The sequence below is a fragment of the Stegostoma tigrinum genome, chromosome 1 (assembly GCF_030684315.1).
Source record: "Stegostoma tigrinum isolate sSteTig4 chromosome 1, sSteTig4.hap1, whole genome shotgun sequence".
Lineage (NCBI taxonomy): Eukaryota > Metazoa > Chordata > Chondrichthyes > Orectolobiformes > Stegostomatidae > Stegostoma > Stegostoma tigrinum.
The window spans coordinates 105,405,928-105,431,470 of NC_081354.1; the positions used below are offsets into that span (position 1 = coordinate 105,405,928).

At 40.5% G+C, this 25,543-nt stretch overlaps 1 protein-coding gene across 3 annotated transcripts in view; it reads right to left on the reverse strand.

The window, feature by feature from the left end:
- tec (tec protein tyrosine kinase) overlaps positions 1-20,532 on the reverse strand; it is a 152,409-nt gene extending 131,877 nt beyond the window's left edge. For 2 of the 3 annotated variants that reach the window (XM_059647673.1, XM_059647671.1), the window contains exons 1-3: positions 20,305-20,532; positions 19,829-20,191; positions 10,778-10,966 (exon numbers count right to left, since the gene is read on the reverse strand). In XM_059647673.1, coding sequence (XP_059503656.1) covers positions 10,778-10,939 — 162 coding nt within the window. In that variant the 5' untranslated portion in view covers positions 10,940-10,966; positions 19,829-20,191; positions 20,305-20,532. Of the gene's footprint in view, positions 1-10,777; positions 10,967-18,892; positions 18,967-19,828; positions 20,192-20,304 lie in introns of those variants that run through there. The other variant, XM_059647672.1, reaches the window with a different exon arrangement.
- Positions 20,533-25,543: the final 5,011 nt, after the last annotated feature.

Here is a 25,543-nt window from a genome sequence, read left to right on the forward strand (position 1 = left end):
CCTCTGCTCCATTGATGCAGATGAGGGGTTGTTCTCCTCCTTTCTTTCTGAAGTCAGTGATCAGTCTTTTGTTTTGCTGCCATTGAAAGTTTGTTGTCATTGCACCACGACACCAAGCCCACCATCTCTTTTCTGTATTCTGACTCATTGTTATTTGATATCAGTCCTACCACAGTGGTGTCGTTAGCAAAATTGTAGATGGCATTCATTCAGAATTGGGCTACACAGTTGTGGGTGTCCCCTACGGGGATTCTAGTATTGACTGTTATCGTGCAGGAGGTGCACATCCTAAGTAAAGGATGTGCAAGTGTCATTCAGTATTTCAGACAAATCTCACAGTTACCTCCTCTATTGGTTTATTGCATTTGTCATTCATTATTTCTGCATTCTCAGCAAAGCTTTTTAACCTTTTAGAGACTCATGGGCAAACTGCCTGCCGTTCTCAGATGGAGGAGCGGTGGGAAAGGAATAGTGTGGAGCAAGAGGATTGACAGTTTAGGATCCAGCTTTAGGGATGGAGTAAGTAGTACTGAGAGAGAGAGAGACAGCATGACAGAGAGAAAGCGAATGTAACATTCTTATTTTTGTCGCATTTTTGTTGGGACGGTGGGTATAATAGGCTGAGGGAATAAGAAAGCATGCGTGAGCAAGAGAAAATGAGAGAGAAAAACAGCTGCCTTGCTGAGTACTGGATATCATGGAGTAATTTGTTCCTAGTTTATTGCTTGTAGTTGGCAAAGTTCACAGTGGCAGGAGAACTCAGCCCCATGGAATGCTCCTCCTGCAATGTGTGGAAAATTGGGACAAGTCCTGAGTCCATGCTGACTCCATATGCAGTAAGTGTGTTCAACTGCAGTCCCTGATTGACTGCATGGAGTGGCTAGAGTGCAGGTGGACTCACGATGGAGCATTGAGCATGAGGACACTGTAGTAGCATGTTTAGTGAGCTGGTCCACAGGGAGAAAAATATTTGGTGACCACCAGGAAGACTAGTAAGCATGGGTCAATTGCAAGACAAACTGGCAGGCAGATCTGTAGCAGCAAATAAGCCTCTCAAATGCTATGTTGCCTCCCTTGTCTCAGAGCAGCTGTACGGTTTTCTAAAGGTGGAGGGTTATTCTGCAGTCATGGTACATATCAGTATCAATGACATGGGTAAAAAAAAAGAAATGAAGTCATGCAATAGGAATTTAGAGTGTTAGGTAGTAGATTAAAGAGGAGCACAATGAAGATTGTAATCTCTACATTTCTTCCAGTGCCACATGTCAAGTATAGGAACAGGGAGATAGGGTGTTTGTTAGGCGTTTAGATTTTTGGATCATTGGGACTGCTTTACGAGAGGTGGGACCTGTACAAGCTGAACGGCTTGTAACTGAACTGGAATGGGTCAAATTCCCTGCCAGGAAATTTGTTTGTGCTGGTTTTAAACTCATTTCACCAGAAATGTGACACAGATTAGATGTAAAGTCAGGAGCAAGGTCCAAAAGGATATAGAAAGGATACTAGGATCGTCCAAAAGGCTAAGACGACATGGTCATGATAAACTAAGTGGGAGCTCCGGAAAGTTAAACTGTACATATTTTAATGCAAGGAGCTTGACTAGCAAGGCCAATAAATTTAGATCACATGGAAATATGATACTGTTGCAATCACAGAAGCATGGTAGAAGGGTGGGAAAGACTGGCAGCTCAACACTGCAGGCAAAGAAATTTCAGCTGCGATGAGAGAGATGGCGGGGGCGGGAGCATCATTACATTATTGGTAAAGGAAACCATCACTGCAATAAAGCGACAGGATATTTTAGAAAGCTCTTCAAATAAGGCCATCTGGGTAAAACTTATAAATATTTTAAAATAAAAAGGGTAAATTAATTTGCTAGGATTATACTACAGGCCTCTCAACCATCAGAGGGAGATAAAGGAGCAGATATGTAGGTGTGAGGGAAACAAGGTTATAGTTACAGAGGATCTTAACTTTGCTAATAGCAACTGGGATCACCTTCATGTGAAAGGATTAGTCGGGGTGGAATTTTTAAACTTCAGACAAGAGACATTTTTGGGCCAGTACTCAGATACTCCTATAGAGATGGATTAGGACTAGCACTGCCCTGAGGGAATGAAGCAAGTCAATTGGTTGAAGTTTCAGTGGTGAGCATTTTGGGGACAGTGACTAAAAGTTTCAAAGTCATTACACAAAGGGATAAGTATAGTGCTGAAGTTAAGTGTGCAAATTTGTGGAAGGTCAATTTCAATATCATTAGACAGGATCTGGCAAGCATAGACTGGGAGCAGCTACTCATAAGTAAGTCTGCATTTTTAAGGTGAGGAGAAAGATGTAAAAAAGACACAAGGGGAAAATAAAATAGAATCTTTACCGTGTGGAAACGGGTCATTTGTCCCAGTAAGTCCACACTGATTCTCCAAACAGCACCCAACCTAGACTTAACTCCTTACCCTATCCCTGTAACCCACCATTTCCCATGGTTAATTCATTGAACCTACATGCTTCAGTCAATTTAGCAAGGCCAATTCACCTAACCTGCATGTCTTTGGGCTGTGGGAGGAAACCGGAGTACCCGAAGGAAACCCACACAAACACAGAAGAATGCGCAAACTCTACACAGACAGTCACCCGAAGCTGGAATTGAACACAGGTCCCTGGCTCTGTGAGGCAGCAGTGTTAACCACTGAGCCACAATGCCACCCTGTATAAAAATGTTTCACCCAGAGGGTGGTTCGCATGTGGAATTAACGTCCTGAAGAAGTGATGGATGTGGACACAGATACAACATTTAAAAGACAAATGGATAAGTACAGAATAGGAAAGGTTTGGAAGGATAAGGGCCAGGAGCAAGCAGGTGGAACTAGTTTAGTTTGGGATTATGTTCAGTGTGGACTGGCTGGACCGTGGGGGCTGCTTCCATGCTGTATGACTCTATGGGAACCTTTTAAAGTAGTACATTGAGAATTCAGGCCAGAGTGTTCCTTTAAGAGAAAAGGCCAAGGATAACAAATCCAGGGAACCATGGATGTCAAGAGACAGAGAGGCTGAAGAAAAAGAAAGAAGCATGTGGCAGGTCCAGTGCATTCAAATAGGGGAACCCTTTAAAAGTGTAGTGAGTGAAAATGGTTACTTATAAAGCAATTTAGGAGGGCAAATATCTTTGGCAGGTAGGATTAAGGAAAACTCCAGGGCTTTTTGTAAGTACTTGCAAAAGAGGATTAATGAGAGCTGTTAGAGAGCAAAGGGGCAACCTGTCCATGGAGCTGGAGGGCATGGATAAGGTCTTAAATGAATATTTCTCATCTGTATTCAGAGGACAAAGTCACTGTAGCTGGGGATTTCAATTGAGGTGGTGAGATTCAAAAACATGTTAAGATTAATAAGGAGATGGTATTGAATGTTTTAGTGGGCATAAAATGCTTAAATCACCATGGCATGATGTGCTGTATCCCAGATAGTTGTGGGAGGCATGAGGGGAGATTGCTGCGGTGATATTTAATACTCTGCTAGCCACAGGTGAGACTGCAGGATAGCTAACACGGTTCCTTTTCTTAAGAAGGGCAGGAGGGATAGGCTAAGTAATTACACACAAGTCAGTCTGATGTCAGGGGTAGGGAAATTATTGGGAAAACTTCTGATGAACAGGATTAATCAATACCTGAAAGGTAGGGAGTGATCAGAGATAGTCAGCATGGATTTGTTAGAGAAAGATTCCGTCTGACTAACATAAGTGGGGTTTTTGAAAAGGTGACAAAATACATTGCTGAGGGCAACGCAGCTGATGGGGTTTCCACGAACTTCATTAAGACCTCTGACAAGGTCCGACAAGGAAGGCTAGTCTGAAAGTTAAATGCCTATGGAATCCAAGGCGAGTTGACAAACTGAATGCAAAATTGGCTTACAAATAGGAGGCAGGGTTAAAGGTGGATGGTTATTTTTGTGATTGGAAGCTTGTGACCAGAAGTGTACCAGAGGGTTCGGTCCTGGGACACTTTGCAGTTTGTTATTAACAACTTGGATATGAACATCATCATCAGTAAGGGATCATTAGTAAGTTTTCAGATGACAAAAATTAGTCATGTTGTTAATAGCATTGAATAATGGTCTCAGGCTACCATCTGATATTGATTAGCTGATAAATTGGGCAGAGTAATGGCAAATGGAATTTAATTCTGATAAATGTGAAGTGATGCATTTTGGGAAGTCTAGTAAGGGAAGGATGTACACAATAAATGGTTGTACCTCACTACTTCCTAGGGAACTAAGGGACCTTCGTATACCAGTCCACAGATTCCTGAAGGTTTCTGCACGGGTAGTCAGGGTGGTGAAGCCAGCATAGGGAATTCTTGCCTTCATTACTCAGAATGCAGAATATAGAAGCTAGGAAGTCCTGTTACAATTTAATACAACATTGCTTCAGCACAGATGGAATACTCTGTGCAATTCTGGTCACCACACTACTGAAGGACTTGATTGCACCAGAGAGGTTGCAAAGGAGATTCAGCTAGATGTTGCCTAGGATGAAGAGTCTTAGTTATGATGTGAGACCGAATAGGCTAGGTTTGTTTTCCTTAGACTAGAGGAGGCTGATGGGGGCATCTAATGGAGGTATACAAAATTATGAGAAGCGTAGACAGAGTAGATCGTAAGAACATCTTCCTCATGGCAGACATGTCTAAGTCTACAGGGCACAAGTTTAAGGAGAGAAAGTAATTTAGAGGAGATTTTAAAATGTTTTGCAACCAGAGGACGGTTGATATATGGAATGCACAGCCTGAGAGGCTGGGGAGGCGAGTACTATCACAACATTTAAGAAGCGGCTGGATGAGTAATTAAAATTTTAGTATTATCATCCCCAAATGTGAAACTTGTGGAACTCTCAAATTCATTAACTTTGTCTCTGTCCTAATTATGCAGAGAGTCTAGGCAGCATTTCAACCAGTCTAATACACACACTAGACGTACATCTTCTGTCCAACACTGCACGACTCAAAGATTCTGCCACCAATACATAACATCACTAGGCTGAAATTTCTTGCAATACAATGCTCCCACTTTGATCAATATTCACATCAGGATACTATTTGACCTCGTTCTAATCTTCTGTTTCAGGGTTAGCTTAGAATACCCTATTGTACCATTTGAGACAGTACTTGACATAATAGTACACTGAAGCACACTCAAACATTGAATTTGGTGCTTAAATCAATCCACTTAAAATTGTTGGAAGTACTTCTGTCCTCAGTCCTCTAAGTTAAAATTCTTCTTTCGTACAATTGTCTGTGTATTTAAAATGTCTGGCCAGCACATTTACAGTGTGTCCTCAATTTTCTGTCATTTTCATCTGAATGCTGCTGGAAAGGAATGCTTTTCAAGGAATTTTTGTTCAGTGCTTTGACATATTTTCTACCAGTGTGTTTATCTTCAAATTTAATTCCCATCAACACCAAAGTCTATCTAAAATCGTACTTTGTTTGGCACAGTCCAGCAACTTAATTATCTCAAATGCTGGGAGGACAACAAATCTTTATCCTGCTTTAGTATGGTCGTGAAAGAGCCAAGACCTTACCTATTTCTCTTTAGTAAAGAATAAACACAAGCCCATACCATTGTTTAATTCTTCCATGGTTGTAAGGTTCACATTCAGAAAACAGGAGTGAATAATCAAACCCCGAAACTTGAGATTTTGTTTCTTTCATTTTTCTTACGTTTTCTCCAAATCACTCTTTGGTTCAAATACTACTCCGTCTTCATTCTTAGCTGCCTCTGTTAAACATTTAAGAAAGTTCCAGGTATACGCAGCACATGTCTTGACAGTGTGGAAGATTACCAAGTATCTCCTGGACTCAAAGGCAAGACAAATCCAACAAGACCAATTACCACCTATCATTCTCAGCAAGAATTCAGGCTCCTAAGGCCTAAACAATTGCAGCTGCTTCAATAGCTTTTCTTGAATTGTTGGATCAAAAGTAGGAATGTTTGCACAATTTTCAGCGCCATTCATGATTCCTCAGGTAATGAAGAATTTCATGTTCAAATACAGAAAGATCTGGGCAATATTCATGTTTCGACTGACTAGTGACATTTGCAGCACACAAGAACCCTGACAATGACTATCCCCAAACTGAAAGAATCTAACCATTACCCCTTGACTTTTAATGACAGTAGTATCACTGAATTCCTTGCTAGCAACATCCTGGGGGTTACCATTTACCAGAAACTGAACTAGACAAGACATATAAATGCAGGGGTACAAGAGAAGGTCAGAGGTAAAGAATTATACAGCAAGCCACGTACCTCCTAATACTCCAAAACCTGTCTATCATCTATAAAGCACAAAGTTTGTGATGGAATACTTCCTGGATGGGTATAGGTCCAAACAACTCTGTTGAAACATGACATCACCTAAGACAAACCAGTATGTTTGATTGGCACCACAATCACAAACATTCATTTCCCCCACCACCTAGCCTCAGTAACAGTAGTGTGGACCATCTACAAGACACTCTGCAGAAATTCACCAAGCCTCAAGGCAGTACAGGGACTTCCCCCCCCACCAGCGTAAAGCGACAAGTTCTCGGATGCTAGAAATGGATGTTGGTGTTGAATGATTCGTTTGGTTATTCCCTTCAACAATTTGCTGTTGCAAGCAGGATAGAAGCATGGATCACCGAAGGGGCAAGGGGACCAGATTGCACAAATGCCCTGAATTCATAACATCTATGATCCCGATGCTTACTGTGTCATATCCTAACCTTGACAAAGATGTAAAAGGGTGGTAGGTAGCAGGATAGTAAGTGCCGCAATTTACAGCCATCTTGAGAGAGACAGTGATGTAGTGGCAAGGTGAACAACCTGTTGGATGGTTAAGTAAACTAGAAGACCCTCCAAGTCTGGTTTTGAAGGAAGGGTAGAGGACCTCTGAGGGTGGTCAACCACTCAGTAGGATTTAACGGAAATAAATAGATTAATTTGAGCTGGTGAAATTCTCTACATAGGAGCACACAGCAGAACCCAAGTTATGTCTGGAGGGTGGGAAATGGCAGTTTGCTCACTTGCTAATTCTACAAAAGAATAGATAATAAAAAGATGACAATGGTAGACAAGAAATTAGATCAGGGACTAAAAGGTTACCTCACACAATACCTAATGCAAAAATATAAGCAGCAAATTGACCAAATGATTAAAATGAATTGGAACCCCATGAACGTACAAACCATACAAAAAGAGTGGTGAGAAAAAAAGGATAGGAAAGAAAAGAAATGACAAAGAAGAAAAGGTGTTGTGTCAGTACTTCAAGCTCATTTAGAATTAACAAAATGCTTAAATCTATTAGTAAAGAATGGCTGAAGTAACGTCAGCCAAGCTAGTATAACTGTTGAACCAAGCCCAACTGCCATGCCTCCCATGGGAATGGTGGAGATGAAACTGTTTGGAAAAAGACAAAAGAAGTAAAGCTTAGGTTCCAATTCTCTGGGCCCATATAAAATTATCAAAACATGCGCTGGAATTGAGAAAGGTGGAACTCAAGTACACAGAAATTAGGAGGACAGGAACTGTATTGTTTCATCACACCAGAAAATATAGCAAGGTACTGGGTAATTGACAGAGAAATTTTTCAAGCAGCGGGTTTTTGTCACAACCAATATGAGCAGAGACAAACTCCACATTGTGACTGTGTACTATAGCTGATAGTTCTGGAATGTAAATAATTGGATGTAAAACTATTTGCACATTGACTCTCATGATGAGTTAAGGATAAGCATAAACTTAAAAACGAAGATTGGAAGAAAGTGTTCAAAAGTTGTACATGGGGGAAGAAAGGGAGACAGAGAGAGAGAGAGAGAGAGAGACAGACAGATACACTCACTGACCAACTTTTAGAACATGGAACAGCAAAGCACAGTACAGTACAGCCCTTCGGCCCACAATGTTGTACCGAACTTTTACCCTAAACCTAAGGTCTATCTAACCTCCACCCCTACCTTATGCCATCATCCATTTGCCTATCTAATAACCGCTTAAGTGCCCTTAACAAGGCCCACTCCACTACCCTCTCTGGCAATGCATTCCACGCTCGGACCACTCTCTGAGTAAAGAGCCTGACTCTGACATCCCCCGATATCTACATCCTTTCACTTTAAAACTATGTTCCCTCATAAAAGCTACCTCCACCCTGGGAAAAAGTCTCTGGCTGTCTACTCTATCTATACCTCTGATCATTTTGTACACCTCAATCAAGTCACCTTTCATCCTTTGTCATTCTAAACAGAAAAGCCCTAACTCTCTCAACCTTTCCTCATGAAGACCTTCCCTCCATTCCAGGCAACATCCTGGTAAATCTCCTCTGCACTTTTTCTAACGCTTCCACATCTTTCCTGTAATGAGGTGACCAGAACTGGACACAATTCTTCCAAGCCAAACCAGGCTTTTGTACAGCTTTTGTGCTGATCAAGATAATAACTCCTTTCTACGCATATGAATGAGTGCGACATTTGAGTGTCTCTAATCCCTGAAGTAAATTGTTTGATGTACACATTTTCATTCGTTGACTGTAAAACGCTCTTGAGTTATTTGTGTGTTCTCTCTCCCTGATGGAGTAGGTGAACTAGAAAGAAGGACCAAATTGGAAGCTATACTGCCGAATTCAAATTCTGAAAAAGAACAGGAAGCAGCAATGATGTCACCGATGCACTAAAATAAAGTCCTGGCTGGGCCCTCAGCCTTCTATTGTAGAACAGATGTAAAGCATCTAAAGAACTACAAAAGTAAGTGGGAGAGACTAAACAAAGGGGGGGATAATAAGAGTTAAGATCGGAAGAACAAAGCTTTGTCTGGCAGGAACAGGTTTGAAGTGGTGGAACAAAAACAGAAGTTGCTGGAAAAGCTCAGCAGGTCTGGCAGCATCTGAAGAAAAAAATCAGAGTCAACCTTTCAAATCCAGCAGCCCTTCCTCAGAACTGATGGATATGCCAGTAAGGTGGATGCGAGCTGTTTGGGATTGGAGGACTCTGTAAGGCAGGAAATTGTGAAAAGCAGATCTCCAGAGATGTGGTCAGTGACAGTCTGAGAAATAACAGTTTGATGTTCAACTGTGGGGTCACAGTCCAGGGGAAGATGGGAGGAAGCATCCTATAGTTGGTGCTCAACCTCTGCAAGACAAAGGCTGACATGTCAAACGACAACAGCACTACCATTAGCACATTTATAACAAAGTTAGAGTTTGACCTGAGAGAATGGCATGCAGCAGGTTCAGAGGGAGACTGGTCAGAATGGTGGGGGCAATTTCAAGGATCATGTGGGCAAGCTGACTGATAATTCTGAATGCAACCTGTCAAATTTAACTGAAATCCAATGTTAAATGTCCCAGGTCTCATGCCAGGATCTTTGGGATTCCTGTCCACTTTGCATTCAGCCTAGGTTAACACAATGGATCATTTCAGTGAGTCCAAAGCAGCACTTGTACCTTAGATAGAACATCATCCAACTGTGAGTAAACATAATTTTTCAGATATGTCTGAATAGTTCAATTTAGATTGCTGTGTGTAAACGATCAAGGGGAAGAGAAAGAACAAGCAAATCCCGTTTCCCCCAACCTCAGCGCCCTCAAAGCCAACACAGCAATTCCCATAGACATTTTAAGTAATGCTAATGTGCAACAATTTTTTATTTCATAGGTTTTTGTCAAATTGGTAAGACATGCAGAGGTTCAGCTAAGAGAACAATCCTAGTGTGAAGCTTTAACTACAAAAACAAAAACTGGAAAAGTGCAAACGTATCACCCTGAAGAGAAATTGGAGAACTGATATAAAAAAATGAAAAACCATATTAAACAAAAACCAGAACATCATTCCAAATTACATTAAAGGTGAAACTGACGTTCAAACTAATAAAACAGATAAACTGAAATTAAGAAGTTATTCTTTGCAACAAAAAAAGACTTTGTTAAAGCTGTGCAGCAGAAAACCCTATAGGTATTTACAAAATACCTGCATGCTGCATTAAGGCAATGAATAATCCGAGTTCAATCTAGGTAGATGGACGAAGCTGAACCAAATGTACCTGCTTCACCTCAGTCCAATAAAATTATGTTCCACAAATAATGAGCAAATAGATAGCCTAACCTATGTATAGCAAACAAATTCTTTGGAACTGAGAATTCATATTTTTAACCAAATTAATTATTTTCATTTCAGGAATAATGTTGGCATTATCAGGAAGGAAATGGAATATTTTGCATGCAATTCTCACCTGTTGCAAATAAACCCCATTAAAATTGTTTGTTTTGTACTCGGAATGGCCACCAATTTAAGGAAGTTTACTTGATTGAATGAAAACCTTTGTCCATACATGTAAATGTGATAATCCAGTTTCCGGTGGAAGCTCAGTTATTCACAACCTGTCTACTTCAAAAATTGATCTGCAACATGCTGGCAAATTGTTAATTACAGTTCAAGGAAAAAATTATTTTAATGCTGCCATCATTCAGATTTCAATCACCTTGCATTTCACTGCTTTTAAAATAAGATGTAAAAATACTTTCTTTAAAACAGGACTCTTGACTGAATTTTTTAATTCTAAAACTGATCCATAGAAATTGATCAAAAAAATCCTGAAATGTGCTAACAGGCCTCTGAAATTTCCCTCTCCTTAATTTGTGAATTCCACAAAAAAAAATTGACTTAGGCAGGGCCAGAAGTTTCCACTGTGCACAATTTACTGACATTCTTCAAATTTATCCAACTTTCCCTAACTAATTAATAACCAATCTCACCTCAGGACGACCGTCATAGTACGTTAATCTTGATTTTGTTAAAACAAACAATCTTTCTTTGTAGTTGAGTGGAGAAGTCCGTTTCTTCTGTTGTGATCGTTTAATTAAGGTCTCTTCAAGAACAGGATCTGCATTCATCTCTTCCCAAAATCCTTGCTGCATCTCACCAGTGAGCAGGACTCACTACACCTGAAATAATTTTTAAAATGAATTTTTTACTACAGTTCTTCATATTTATACCAAAACAACATACCCCATTTTACATGTTGATTTATTATTTGTGATCTAGCATTGATGCAAAAAAGAATTTCAATGCACCTGGTTTATCTTTTGATAATCTGCTCTCACAGTGAAAAGCTTCCCAAATTTTTGTTCAATCTCTTTAAAATAATTCAGAATTGCAAGATCCATTATGTAATCTTCATTGTCCGCCACAGTAAAACCACATATAATTTAAATTGCATTAATACATTTCAAACCTACAAACACAAATGTGTTTTGAAACAGAAACAGAAAATGGTGGTGAGATAATTTCTCTGTACATAGATGCTGCATCAACAGATTGATGAAGTGACAAAAATAATTTCCATTTGGCTGCAAGTTGCCAGCACCCACCCAATTGTACTTTCATGTTATTATGTTACCTTTGCACTGTTTCTTGCCATAAAGATGACATATTGAACAGCAGGGCAAAGCATTTGCTGAGGGAAAATGTCAACATGGTCCATAATGCTACAGAAAACAAACTGTTTAATTGGTTGATACATTACAACAGTCAATGTCACTGCAAGAAGGTTATGATGCATGTCTTCCCAAAGTCATGACTTAAGGAAAGGCCAAAAGCGTGTGGGAATCCAAAGATGACGAACTGTTCAATTGCAACCAACTCCAATCCCTGGCAACTGTCTGTCGCTGAAACAAATATGACACTCAGATTAAGAACAATGTGGCCTTGATCCTAAAAGGAATGACACCAGGTGGATCATTTGGCATAACCAAGATTGGAAATGACAACAGCTACACAGCCCTATCAACCCTGCAATGTTCTCACTACTGATATCTGGCGCTAGTGTCAAACCTGGGAGGGATCCTACAAACTACTCGAGCAGGGCCTAACGTCCGGAATAATTACTTACAGACAATGCACTACCACAACCATTTCCGGGTATGTTCAGTTCCACTAGCAAGTCAGTCATTAAAGTGGCAGTGACACAATGGCAAAGAGTCTGAAGTGTTTGCTCCAGGAGTACTCAACATCCTGTGAGCCCCACAAAGTGTCATGACGTCAGGTCAGCAGAATGAGGGTGGAAAAGAGCATACAGTATACTCTGGGTCATGGATTTCAATGTTTGTTACCAAAGGTAGCTTTGCAGCAGCGTCATCACCCAGCTGGCCAAACCTGAAGGGGCATGTTGTCTCTGTACAGGACTTCAGTGAGGCCACTTTTAGAATACTGTGTACAATTCTGGTCATCTTTCTATAAGAAGGATGTTGTTAAATCTTTTCTACACCGTCTCAAGTTTACAAAGATGTTGCTGGGACTGGAGGGTTTGGAGTTACAGAGCAAAGGCTAATTATCCCTGGAGGGTCAGAGCTTATAGAAATTTATAAAATTCTAAGGGGCATGGATTGGGTGAATAGCCGACGGTCTTTTTCCGTGTGTGTGTGTGTGTGTGTGTGTGTGTGTGTGTGTGTGTGTGTGTGTGTGTGTGTGTGTGTGTGTGTGTGTGTGTGTGGTGTTGGGGGGGGTTCAAAATTGGCAGGCTTAGGTTTAATGTGCAAAGGTGCCAGTGTTGGACTGGGGGTCAAAATCAGAAATCACACAACACCAGGTTATAGTTCAACAGGTTTATTTGAAAATAAAAGCTTTCACAGTGTTGCCCCTTCATCAGGTGAAATGAGAAAGAACGAAGCACATAAAACACAGAATTTAAAAATAAAAGGCCACACAACTGATGAGGATGTATTAAACAAACCTAAGATGCTGTTAAATCTTTAACCAGTTAGAAGGTTTTAACACACTCGAGCACACACATAAATCTATGTGGTGAATTTGTATTTGCAGATAAATTATATGCTTTTTGAACAAAAAAAATGTATGGACAGTCAATATGGCCTTTTATAAATTCATACTTTAAAAATAAAACCAGTCTGACTCTAAACCAAAAAATATACAGATTCCAAATAAGGCCTCACACCTAACATGCATTGTGTAACATAAAATGTCTCCTTTACACTGATCAAACCTTTAGTTCTTTCAGAACAGTGAACTGAAAGGAATTCAGGGACTGACATATACATATACATATATGCAATTAAAACCTTCTAACTGATTAAAGATTAACAGCACCTTGGATTTGTTTAATAGATCTTCATCAATTGTATCACCCTTTGATCTTTTACTTAAAATTGCTGTGCTCTGGGTGCTTCTCTGACAAAGGGGCTATGGTCTGGAAGCTTGTGTTTCCAAATTGTGTTGGGCTATAACCTGGTGTCGTGTAATTTCTGACCTAGGTTTAAGGAGAGAGGGGAAAGATTTAAAAAGGACTTGAGGGGTAACCTTTTCATGCAGAGTGGTGAATGTCTGGAATGAACTGCCAGAGGTACAATTACAACATTTAAAAGGCACCCGGATAGGTAGATGATTAGGAAGGGCTTAGAGGGATATGGGTCAAATGCTAACAAATAGGACTAGGGCTGATTGGAATGTCTGGTCAGCATGGGTGACTGGGACTAGAGGGTCTAGAACATAGAACATAACAACACAGTACAGGCCTTTCGGCCCTCGCTGCTGTGCCGACCTGTCATACCGATCTGAAGCCCATCTAACCTACTCTATTCCATATACATCTATTTCCAGGTTATGTGACTATTACCACAGCTGTTCCACTAGTTCTTGGGCAAGTAGTGACAGTATTTAACCAGTCATATTCCCTACTTAAACATTTCTGTAAAGCTGTGGGATTCAACCCTAGCTAAAAGAACAGTAAGGAAGGCACATCCTAGGCAGAACCACCAGAATGAAGTGTCAATGTTGTGACACTACAACATGAAACTTACTTGCATGCCAAGCAGCATATAAGCAACATGTCATTGATGAAATTAAGCGATGCGTACGGTGAATTTAGTGGTGGAAACGCATTCAGCTGTGCGAGATAACACTTCTGGGCAAAAAAAAGTCAGCATTTGACTGATTTTTCTCATCACGATTATAACACAATGGACAAATTCAAAGTAAATAAAGACAATTAATAAACAAATTGTATTCAACATAAACAGTAGCAGATACAAGAAAGTGTGACCTCACAGACATATCCAAAAACATATCACGTCACTAATTTCAACCAAATTCTTCAAAGTTCTTAAGTACCACAGACAGAATTCCAACTAAACTTCTTTAAGGATTAGCCACTGTTCCACATCCAATAGCAGATCCCAAACAACCATGCTCCAAGGGTGCAGTCTTCACAAAAATACCACAATTTTGCAGAGTTTGCTCAGATCTACTCACAACAGCACTGGGGTCATGAATCCACAACAACTTTGTCGAAGCCCGCTCTTCTGCATCATGCACAATCTGTTTGGGTCAAAACGTTCTTGCAAAATAACTGAAGCAGTGATGGTAACATTATTTTCCTTGGCTCTGCTTTTCTGAAACCACTGCTCCTTCCAGCAGAACCTGACAAAACCACTTGTTTCCACACAAGAGTTAGGGAGGTCTGTTCCACAAAACACACTGGTCCCATGATAAATCACTTCCAAATGGCAAGTGCTATCCAGGGCAAGTGCGACTACAGGCAGTTCCCTATACAGCTTCCAGTTAAGTTCCCTCCACTCAATCCCTCACACATGCCTCTGCCACCTTCTGCTAATTGGCCTTTGACTACTTTATTACAATGGCAACAAGAAGTTTCACCAAAATTCAAGTAATGGGAATCAGGCAGAAACTCCCGATTGGTTGGGGTCAGGTGCAGCACAAAGGAAGATGCTGCAGTTGTTGAGCTGGATGAACACAGCAGGACAGACTGTATTCATCCCGCTCTACACCTTGTTATCTCAGACTCCAGCTCTGGCAGTTCCTACTATCCCTGATGCGGTTGTTAGAGCTTTTCATTAGCACTGGGACATCAACAGGGTTAGCGCCCAAGACCCAACGCTTTTTCCACAAATTATCTGCCTTTCATAAGCTCAGAACTAGAAATGCACCAATGGTTGTACAATGTTCAGTGTTATTCATAATTCTGCTGCTATTGAAGCAAACCATGTCTAGCAAGACTTGGACAATATTCAAGAGTTTGGAATACTGCAGCAAGCAAGTCATCTCCCGGCTCTGTAGCCTATCTAAATCTACAAAGCACAAATCAGAAGCATGATGGAATATTCTCTGCTTATATGAATGGGTGAAACTCCACTCAAAACACTCAACAATGCCCTTGATCAGCACCCCATCCACCAACTTCAAACTCAATTTCTCCAACAGCAACAGCTGGCAGCACTGTGTCCCTTTGACTAGATGCACTGCAGCAACTCATCAAGTCTCTTGACTGTAACATTCAAATCTGTGACATCTAAAAGGTCAAGAACTGAAGTTAAACAGGAAGATCAGCTCCTGTAAGTTCCCTTCCAACAACTGATCCTGACTTGGAGCTATATTTTCATTCCTTTGCCTTGCTGGGTCAAATTCAAAACATCCAAAGTGAAATATTATATTTTCCATGACCTTGACTATGATGCATTTACCATCTACACCCAAAAATGAAAAATGGTAACTGGGCTGAACCTACAAACAGCTAGTTACTATCACACAGCATGATAAGAGGAACATAGGAACAATAATTGTTAAAAGTCTATTACATCTCTACCCAATTATTTTCAACATACAGTATAAGCATTAAACGTTGCATTGAATAGCATTTGTATTCCCATTGGGTAGATAACCAGTTGTATTCATTAAATGTTTCTCTTTTATTTATTAGTAAAATATATTTACAAATTGAAGAAAAGGTATTTGAGTCAATGGAATTTGCTCAGATTCGAAGGGAGAAGTGATATTTGACAAGGGAACCTAATGATACATAAATACAGTACATTGAAAGGCCAATACATGTGGAGTTTTATTGAGTAAAGAATTGATTTTTAAAAAATACTGATTGTAATCGTGAGCCAATTCTATCCATAGATGTGGGCATTCCTTTAAAGAAGTTATTTCTTTCTTTCCTCAACTACCTTTCATGAACAACACATCACAAATCATTGGACAGGAAAGAAATATTTAGTCTTTAGCTGCTATTGCCTCCCAATCTGTGCACTTTAAAGCACGCAAATATTAACAACATATTTAACCAGATAATCAACAAGCACTGCAGAAATTTTACCAAAGGTCCGAGACTGCACCCACCACCACTTCCACTGAGAAGGACAAGCACAACAGACACAAGTGAACACCACCACCATCTGCAAGTTCCCCTCCAAGCCACCACATTCAGACTTGGAAATATATTTCCATTCCTTCATTATTGTAAGATCAAAATCTTGGAACTCCCTCCTGACAGCACACAGACTGCAATGGTTTAAAAAGGTAGCTCACCACCACTTTCTCAAGGGTGACCCGGGCAGGCAGTAAATACTCATCCAGCCAATGACACGGATGTCACGAGTGAATGAAAGAAAGGTATTTTTCTATTCCATCTCCGAAATAGTAAACATCAAGATAAGTGTCACAGTTTGATACTGAGGCACATTGGAAACCTTAGGACAGAAGGGGGCAGATTTTAAGGAAGGCCTAAACAAAGAAAGAGAAGAGCAAGCAAAGTTTAGAGCAAGAATTCTGCAACATAGAGCTGAAACAAGAGGACGCATTGTAACCAAATGAAAAATGTGATTAAAATAAGCTAATGTTGGTGGAAAGCAGAGATCTTAAGTGGTTAGTCACAGACTTAGAGGGGAAAAGCCATTTGCAACTTGAAAACATTAAGATCAAGACTGAATTGTGTTTTTTTTGGATATATAACTTTGGACACAACACTGTGACAACTCCTCTACCATTCTCTCATTCTCTGCATGTTGCATTATACACAATCTTTTGCTTCCGTCTCAGTTTAATATTTTATCCAGACATTAATGATGTACTTATACAAACATTAATTAGGTCATATTAAAGGATATTAAGTACTGAATTGAATGCCTCATTAGCAAAAGGTCATTAAATCCTTTAAGAACTAATATTTTAGATTCACCAGGATGATGCTAGAAATGGGAAAGAAATTAAGTGTATTTTTTTAATTTTGAGTTCAGAGGAGGCCATTTGGCCCATTGATCCAGCTCTGCCTTTCTTCATGATCACAGCTGATCATCCAACTCAATAGCCTAATCCTGCTTTCTCCCAATAACCTTTGATCCCATTCACCCCAAGTACTATATCTAGTCGGTCTTGAATTGTGGGCAAATCATGCTGAAGGATCTCTGCATCCTCATCACAGTTCACCCTCCCACCCAACCCGGTATCCTCTGCAAACTTGGAGATATTACACTTTGTTCCCTCATCCAAATCATTAATATATGTTACAAAAAGCTGGGGTCCCAGGCACCAATCACTGTGGCACCCCGCTAGTCACTGCCTACCAATTTGAAAAGTACCCATTAATTCCTACTGTTTGTTTCCTCTCTGCCAACCAGTTCTTACCCATCTCAATCACTTCCCCCAATCCCATGGGCTATAATCTTGTACATGAATCTCTTATGTGGGACTTTGTTTCAATAATTAGGGAATTCTATTTCTTCTGACTGACTCATGGGTAATTAAAATCAATTAAAGTTATGGAATGACAAAGAAAGTTTGTTTTTAAAAACAAAGAGAGAAACTCCAGTTTAACTGGTTAAAATAACATCATGTTAGCTGGGGTGATCTAAATGACAACCACATTGCCCTAATAACCCTGTACAGATTCTACTTTTAAATACTTAACAGCCGGGGCACAGACTGTGGTCAACACGGAAAATGTTACTCATGAGAAAACTGGAAAAATATTTAAAGCAGAATACAGCGTTGCATTTTTGACAAGTGCAGAGTACTCCATCAAAAATCTAGCATAAGTAGGATGGGTCAAAATATCTTTATCTGTGCTGCTAAACTTTTATTCAAGTTAGTGGATCGGTTGCGTCTGTAAAATGGCTGCTGTATTTGACACATAGTAATTCATTTCGAGATAGCTTAGAAATGTAACATAAATTCTTACTCATCCTTTTTAACAAAAACGTGCTGATCTGTTCTTCTTAGAATTTAAAGATAGTATCAGATGACACCCCAGCTCAGCATAATTTGAAATCATTCAAACTGCAAACAAAGAACATAGAACATAGAACATAGAACATTACAGCACAGTACAGGCCCTTCGGCCCTCGATCTTCTGCCGACCTGTCATACCGATCTTAAGCCCATCTAACCTACACTATTCCATGTACGTCCATATGCTTATCCAATGACGACCAACATGTACCTAAAGTTGGCAAATCTACTACCATTGCAGGCAAAGCATTCTTGCTCTCTTACTACCTTACTACTCTCCGAGTAAAGAAACTACCTCTGACATCTGTCCCATATCTTTCACCCCTCAATTTAAAGCTATGCCCCCTCGTGCTTGCCGTCACCATCCTAGGAAAAAGGCTCTCCCTATCCACCCTATCTAACCCTCTGATTATTTTATATGTTTCAATTAAGTTAACTCTCAACCTTCTTCTCTCTAATGAAAACAGCCTCAAGTCCCTCAGCCTTTCCTCCTAAGACCTTCCCTCCATACCAGGCAACATCCTGGTAAATCTCCTCTGCACCCTTTCCGAAGCTTCCACATCCTTCTTATAATGCAGTGACCAGAACTGTACACAATACTCCAAGTGCGGCCGCACCAGAGTTTTGTACAGCTTCACCATAACCTCTTGGTTCCGGAACTCGATCCCTCTATTAATAAAAGCTAAAACACTGTATGCCTTCTTAACAGCCCTGTCAACCTGGGTGGCAACTTTCAAGGATATGTGTACATGGACACCGAGATCTCTCTGCAGATCTGTGCACATGGACACTGAGCTCTCTCTGCTCATCTGCACTACTAAGGATCTTACCATTAGCCCTGTACTTTGCCTTCTGGTTACTCCTACCAAAGTTCATCACCTCACTCCTGTCTGCATTAAACTCCATTTGCCACCTCTCAGCCCAGCTCTGCAGTTTATCTATGACGCACGTTCTAAATGCAGGGAAATGTATACAAGATTTTTTTTAATTGAAAGCGGGTTTTCTTCTTTAATCAGCAAGATTTTTTTAAAAAAAATACATAAACTAGCTCTAGAAATCAAAACAAAAAACTATTTGGATGAATAGTAACTTGAGTAGCTAATCCCAGTGTAAACACAAGTACTTCAGTATAGAATAAAAAGTGACGAGGAAGAAGACGATGTAGCTAATAGTGAACATGCCAGTACCGACTGGAAACATTGAGGGTCACAGTATGTGTTTAGTAACTTAGGTAACTGTCATTTAAATCGCATTAGCTTCTCTGTTGTCATCCCATTCTCTTGAAAAGTTGTTGATCGTAGAAATCACTTTTTTGATGAAGTATCTTCTATGCCTTTCACATTTTTGCTCTTCGGCATAAAAAAACAAAGCGTACACCATTTAGACAACGGTTATTTCGTAACACAGAAAAGTAAACAACAGATTAACTGGTTCCCTCTACACAAGTACTGCTCCCTCTTATCAGTTCATAGCTAGCAGTGGTAAAACACTTCCTGCAAAACGGGGGAGGGGCGATAACGCCACTCGAAAATGTTGTCGCCTTTGAAACGAACTGAAACCGCGAAAAGTACAATGCGCCGAAGATTGTAAATTGACATGGGGTCAATTCGCACCGAAATGAATACTGGAGGTATAAAATCCACTTCCTGCATTTCGGTACTCACACTAATCCTCCTTTCATAATCCGTTTTCAGTGCCCAACCAACTTCAAGACAATTCTCCCATAGTCGTACGTGTTAACTGTAAAAAGTAACCAAGCTACTTGCCTTGTCCAGGTTGCTAACTTTGGTTAAATGCTGAGTCAAGGTGCTTGGCGCAGACCCACCAAGTCCACACATACAACTGTCTCCTGCGGACAATCAGACCTCGCGCTTGTCCAGGTGCGCGAGGGGTCGGCTCCTCGCGCGCTGCCTTCACCTGCCCAACCGCCGCCAGCAGCACGAGCAGCAGAAATAACTCTCGCCTCTCCTCACAGCAACTGTTACTAATCCGCTCTCTGGCCGCACTCAAGCGGACACTTCAACTCTCGCAGCCTCCCACACACATCGACAGTTTCAACAGACACCACAAAGCGACAAAATATGCGCAACCCGGCAGAGCACCCTGGGACAGACAGTTCTTGGAAGGCTCTGTAGAGGAAAAGAAAAGCAGAAATTCAACAGTTCAATATCCTCTGAAAATTCTGATTTCAAAGAAAGTGATTAAACCATTGCGTAAAAGGAAGTGAATCGAAAGAATGTACTATATTGGTTATAATTCCCTCTGTAGAATCGATCGTATCGTCGTCGGAACCACCAGATCGCTCTTCCAGCATTTGTGTCAGTAAGCCGCCCGAAATATCCCCGCATTGCTGGGAAACAACTGTCCTCAACTTCAGAAGATGGTGATTGAGATTACAGTTCCCGAACAATATCGCCATTCGTTCCTCATAAGTCAAAATCATGTAACTTAACTAACAGCACTTCGGATTTCCCTGTACCCCAAGTACTGTGGCGGTTCCAGAAATCAGTTTACCACAAATTGGGCAATGGGAGATGGACAAACAATGCTGACCTAGTCAATTACACCCAAGTCCTGTGAATTAATATATATTTTAAAAATCCTGTACCAGTAAGTTGACAAAAAGCAGTTGTCTGATATCTCCTCAGAACTCCACAGAAATGTCACTCAAAAATAATTTATCTCTTAAAATTGGTTCGTAATTTATGCCCTCAAGTGTTCAGATCTGTACAAATAAGTATCCTTGTCGGTAGTCTCTAAGCCTTTCAACTTGCAACTGCAAAATATAAAAGATACTGAAGCAAGCAAAGGTGTCTTCTTGAGACACCCCTTAGCTAATGGCTGAAAAGGCCAGTCTTTAAGAAACTGGTTTGGCCCCAAATGCCTTTCATGAAGCTTCTAAATGGGTAACTGTGGGTTGTTGTTTTCAATGTTGGTATGAGCCACTGGTCATCATTGCGGTACACACCTGCCCACAAATGTCATTTTCAGTTGTGACCTCCGGATGCAATGTTAAGGCCAGTATCTCCTGCCACTGCACTGGAATGCAAGTTGGTAGCACTGCAACACTGTTATACACCAGTGCAATTCTGCCCACATGTTCCATTCATAACTCCCTTCCAGTTTCACTTGCTGATCCCCTCAATGAGTAGGTCAACGCTTTGTGCAAGTAGAGGTAGTGAGTGGGAAGTGAGTTGAGTGGAATATGAGGAAGCAAGGGTTTGGAGTGGGGCAGCGATCGACAAGCATTCAAAACCTTGATCTTTGATGGAGGCAGCATCCTTGAAGCAAAATCCCAATGGTTGTCTAAATCACTATAAAAAAAAGTCCTTGAGTGTGCAACATTCTCCTTCCTGTAGACATTGCCCAGCCCAAATAATTGTTGAATGTGAACAAATTTGAGAGCTCTGCCTTTGAGGGATGTGCTGCACTCATAATGTTGGTAGACTAGGATATACCCTTCAAATGCCATAGTTGGGTTTCAATGAGCTATTCCTGAAGGCTGTTCTCTGTGTTTCACAGCCATATGACAAGATATTAAAAACACAGGTCATCTGACACATCACCTTGGTACTAAAGACCAGCTTGATGCTTTTCCCTGTACTTATTATAACTCAAACAAAGGTAGCATGCATGTATTGTAAAGTTGCTGTTGCCTTACCAGACCAGAGCACAGTTCTCTTAGAGGAAGACGGAGAGGGAGACAACTAGTGGTGGTTTAAGCTGAGGGTCACAACACCTCAAGTAATGGGAGAAGTTGAGAAGTAGAATCCTTCAACATTTTCTTAGCCAGTGTGGGAATCTGAATCCATGCAATTGATGTTACTCTGCAGCATAAACCAGCTGTCCAGCCTACTGAGCTAAACATTACATCAAGGAACAGATTGTCATCATGAAATTTTGTTGTAGAACTTGCTAACCATTTACAGTGATGTTTTATTTAATGTGATCAGGGATAATATGCAACAGTTTTTTCCATGTCTATGATTTTATTTTGAAGGTTATTGCTGGTAAGGACAGGTTAAAGGCATGGAAGAGACATGCAATATGTATTTAAAGCTGATTTTTCTGTGAAACATCATCAGCATACAAATTTGTGTTGATCACGATGCAGTGTTCTTTCATGTTTATTTTCAGTCTTGATAGATGTAGAGCTTGCTTTGTAACTTGGTATGCATGGAGACTTCTTCAATATCCACCACAAAGTTGAAGGTCAGGAGCATGGAGACAAAAATATCAAACAGAGTGGGAGATAGTGCACAGGCATATTTCACTTCACTGCTCACTCTGAAACTGTCATGTGAGCCATCAAACTGCACAATGCAGTGAGTGTTGTCTTGGATGAAACAGATGAGACTGAGAAACTTGGATAGACAGCCAATTGTCCCAAAATCTAGTAAAGTCCTGTCAGCTAACTGTATCAAATACTTTAATGGTATCTAAAGCATTAGGATAAAGTGGTACACGCTGTTCCCTCTACTTCTTTTGTAGGTGGTATGTGAAGAGGATCATGTCTATAATGGTCTGCACTATGCAAGGTTAATATTCATACATGTTACACCAGCCACCCTTGTGTCTTTTCTGATTACCTTGAATCAAAAGTAAGTGTCTATTTGGGTTCTCACCCACAGCTAAAGCTGTCAAATTCATTTGACAAGACAGGCTCCCTCAAATGAACAGACTGTGCTGGATTTAAAACTAAACCCTAAAACATGATAACCCATTAATTCCACTTTTATATTACCAGCTTTAAGACAGCAATGCAAAGTATAATCCTTTGATCATAAGTAAACCTATTTTGTTAACTGTTATGTGCCACCAATACAGATTGAATCCATGCCATTTAATATTTGGCATTGCTGCACTAACAATGCTGCATTTCAGATTCTGATACTGTTGGAGGGACAAATTTCATTTCCTTTGCATTGGCAAGGACAGTTAGCAGTAGAAGTACCATGTGGGTGTCAGGAACACTAAATTAACAAACTAAAACTATTATGAGTTGTTTATTTGGTTCACACTTAATTAACAATGCTTAATTTTTACATGTAAATGAAACTCAATATAGTGGCTAACAATCTGAGACATATTATTTGTCACGTTGATCAAAAATGACTTTCACAAAGCATCTTGCACTTGAGGTTTATCTGCAAATTGTAGTTTTCACATGCATTGGAGGGAAGACCACATTATACATGTAAGATGTAGGAGCAGAAGTAGGCCAGTCAACCCATTGAGCCTGCTCTGCCAGGCATTGAGATCATGACTGATCTGATAATCTTAATCTCCATTTTCCTGCCTTTTCCCCATAACCCTTGATTTCCTCACTGATTAAAAATATCCATCTCAGCATTGAATATTCTTAATGGCCCAGCTTGGACAGCCTTCTTGTGAAGAATTCCACAAATTCTGCCATCTGTCTTAAATGTGTAACCCTTTATTCTGAGCCCAAGACTCTCCTGCAAGGGGAAATACCTTTCTAAATATAACGAAGTGTGGAGCTGGATGAACACAGCAGGCCAAGCAGCATCTCAGGAGCACAAAAGCTGACGTTTCGCGCCTAGACCCTTCATCAGAGAGCGTCTTGGCCTGCTGCGTTCATCCAGCTCCACACTTTGTTATCTTGGATTCTCCAGCATCTGCAGTTCCCATTATCACCTTTCTAAATATACTCTGTTACGTGCCCAATGAATTTTGTAAGGTCAGCTGTCATTCTTTTATATTCTAACAAGGACAGGCCCACTGTACTCAACCACTCCTTATAAGTCAGTCATATACCTTAGTGTTTCAATTAATGTAGGTAACCACAATTACTCTGATTTTATGCAACAGGTGAAAATCTCTCGCAAGATTTTTCTGAGATCTGTCTACCATATTTCTGGCTGTTTCCATGATTGGCAGATGCAATCCTAGAGGAGAACAATCAATTGTGTAGCACTCTTTTGAACATCAACAATTAGTCATTATAATGGATTTAAAGCTTTCACATTATGAATACTTTAACCTTTCAGGCCTGTCTCTCCTTCTACTTTCATATTGCACATAGCTAAGTTAAACGTGGTGCTACTGTGTCATGACAAGAAATATTAAATAGACATTAATTAAGTTTTCAGAAAGCCTTGTTTAAAAATTCAATACGCTCCCATTATTGTAAAATAGCTGCAGTAGTCCCACTTCTGACCTGATTCATTAAAGTCACCAGCGTGTCCTTGATCCAATCAGGACTACTATTACAAGAAATCTTCCAAAAGCAGAGCTCACTGTGTACTGCAACTGTGCAGTATGCAACACAACTGTTATAGGAAATTTTTATGTGGAATAATTTAGGAATCCTTCGAAATCATCCAGACAGCAGAATATCTGCTTCAGCATTCCTATTACATACCAGAACTTCAAGATAGTCTGAGGCAGAGGTGAGTGACCATCACTAAGGAGTTGTGCTGGACAGCTGAAAGGACTGAAGATGGATAAACAATCCAGGCTGGATGGACTACACCCCAGGGTTCTGAAGCATATAGCTGAGGAGATTGTGGTGGCATCAGTGGTGCTCCTTCAGGAATCAGTGAAGTCTGGGGACTGAAAAATGGATCAGTTAGCAACCCTGGTTTTTTGACTCATTTGTGGGGGGATGTGGGCGTCGCTGGCTAGGCAGCATTTATTGCCTGTCCCTAGTTGGTCATGAGATGATGGTTGTGAGCTGCCTACTTGAACCGCTGCAGTCCACCTGCCATGGGGTAACTCATAGTGCTATTAAGGAGGAAATTCCAAGATTTTGACGTTGCAATTGTGAAGGAACAACAATATATTTCAAAGTCAGGATGGTGAGTGGCTTGGAGGGAAACTTGAAGGTGGTGATGTTCCCATGTTTCTGCTGCCATTGTCCTTCTAGACAGAAATGGTTGTGAGTTTGGACGATGCTGTCTGAGGATCTTAGATGAATTTCTGCGATGCATCTTGTAGATAGTACATACTGCTGCTACCGAGCATCGATGGTGGAGGGAATGGATGCTTGTGGACGTAATGCTAATCAAGCAAACTGCTATGACCTGGATGGTGTCGAGCTTCTTGAGTGCTGCAGTATTCCTAACTTCTGACTTGCTCTTGTAGCCACTGTGTTTACATGGTGAGCCCAGTTGAGCTTCTGGTCAATGTTGATAGTGGGGGATTCAGTGATGGTAACACTACTGAAGGTCAGGGGGTGGTGGTTAGATTGTCTGCTACTGGTGATGGTCATAGCTTGGTATTTGTGTGGTACAAATATTACTTGCCATTTGTCAGCCCAAGACTGGATATTGTCCATATCTTGTTGCATTTGAACAGGGACTGCTTCAGTATCTGAGGGGTTGTGAATGGTGCTGAACTTGATGTAATAATCAACGAACATCCCCAATTCTGACCTTATTATGGAGGGGAGGTCATTAATTAAGGAACACCCTCCAGAGCCCTACAATTGAATATATAGGTCTTCCCCTTGTTCATCT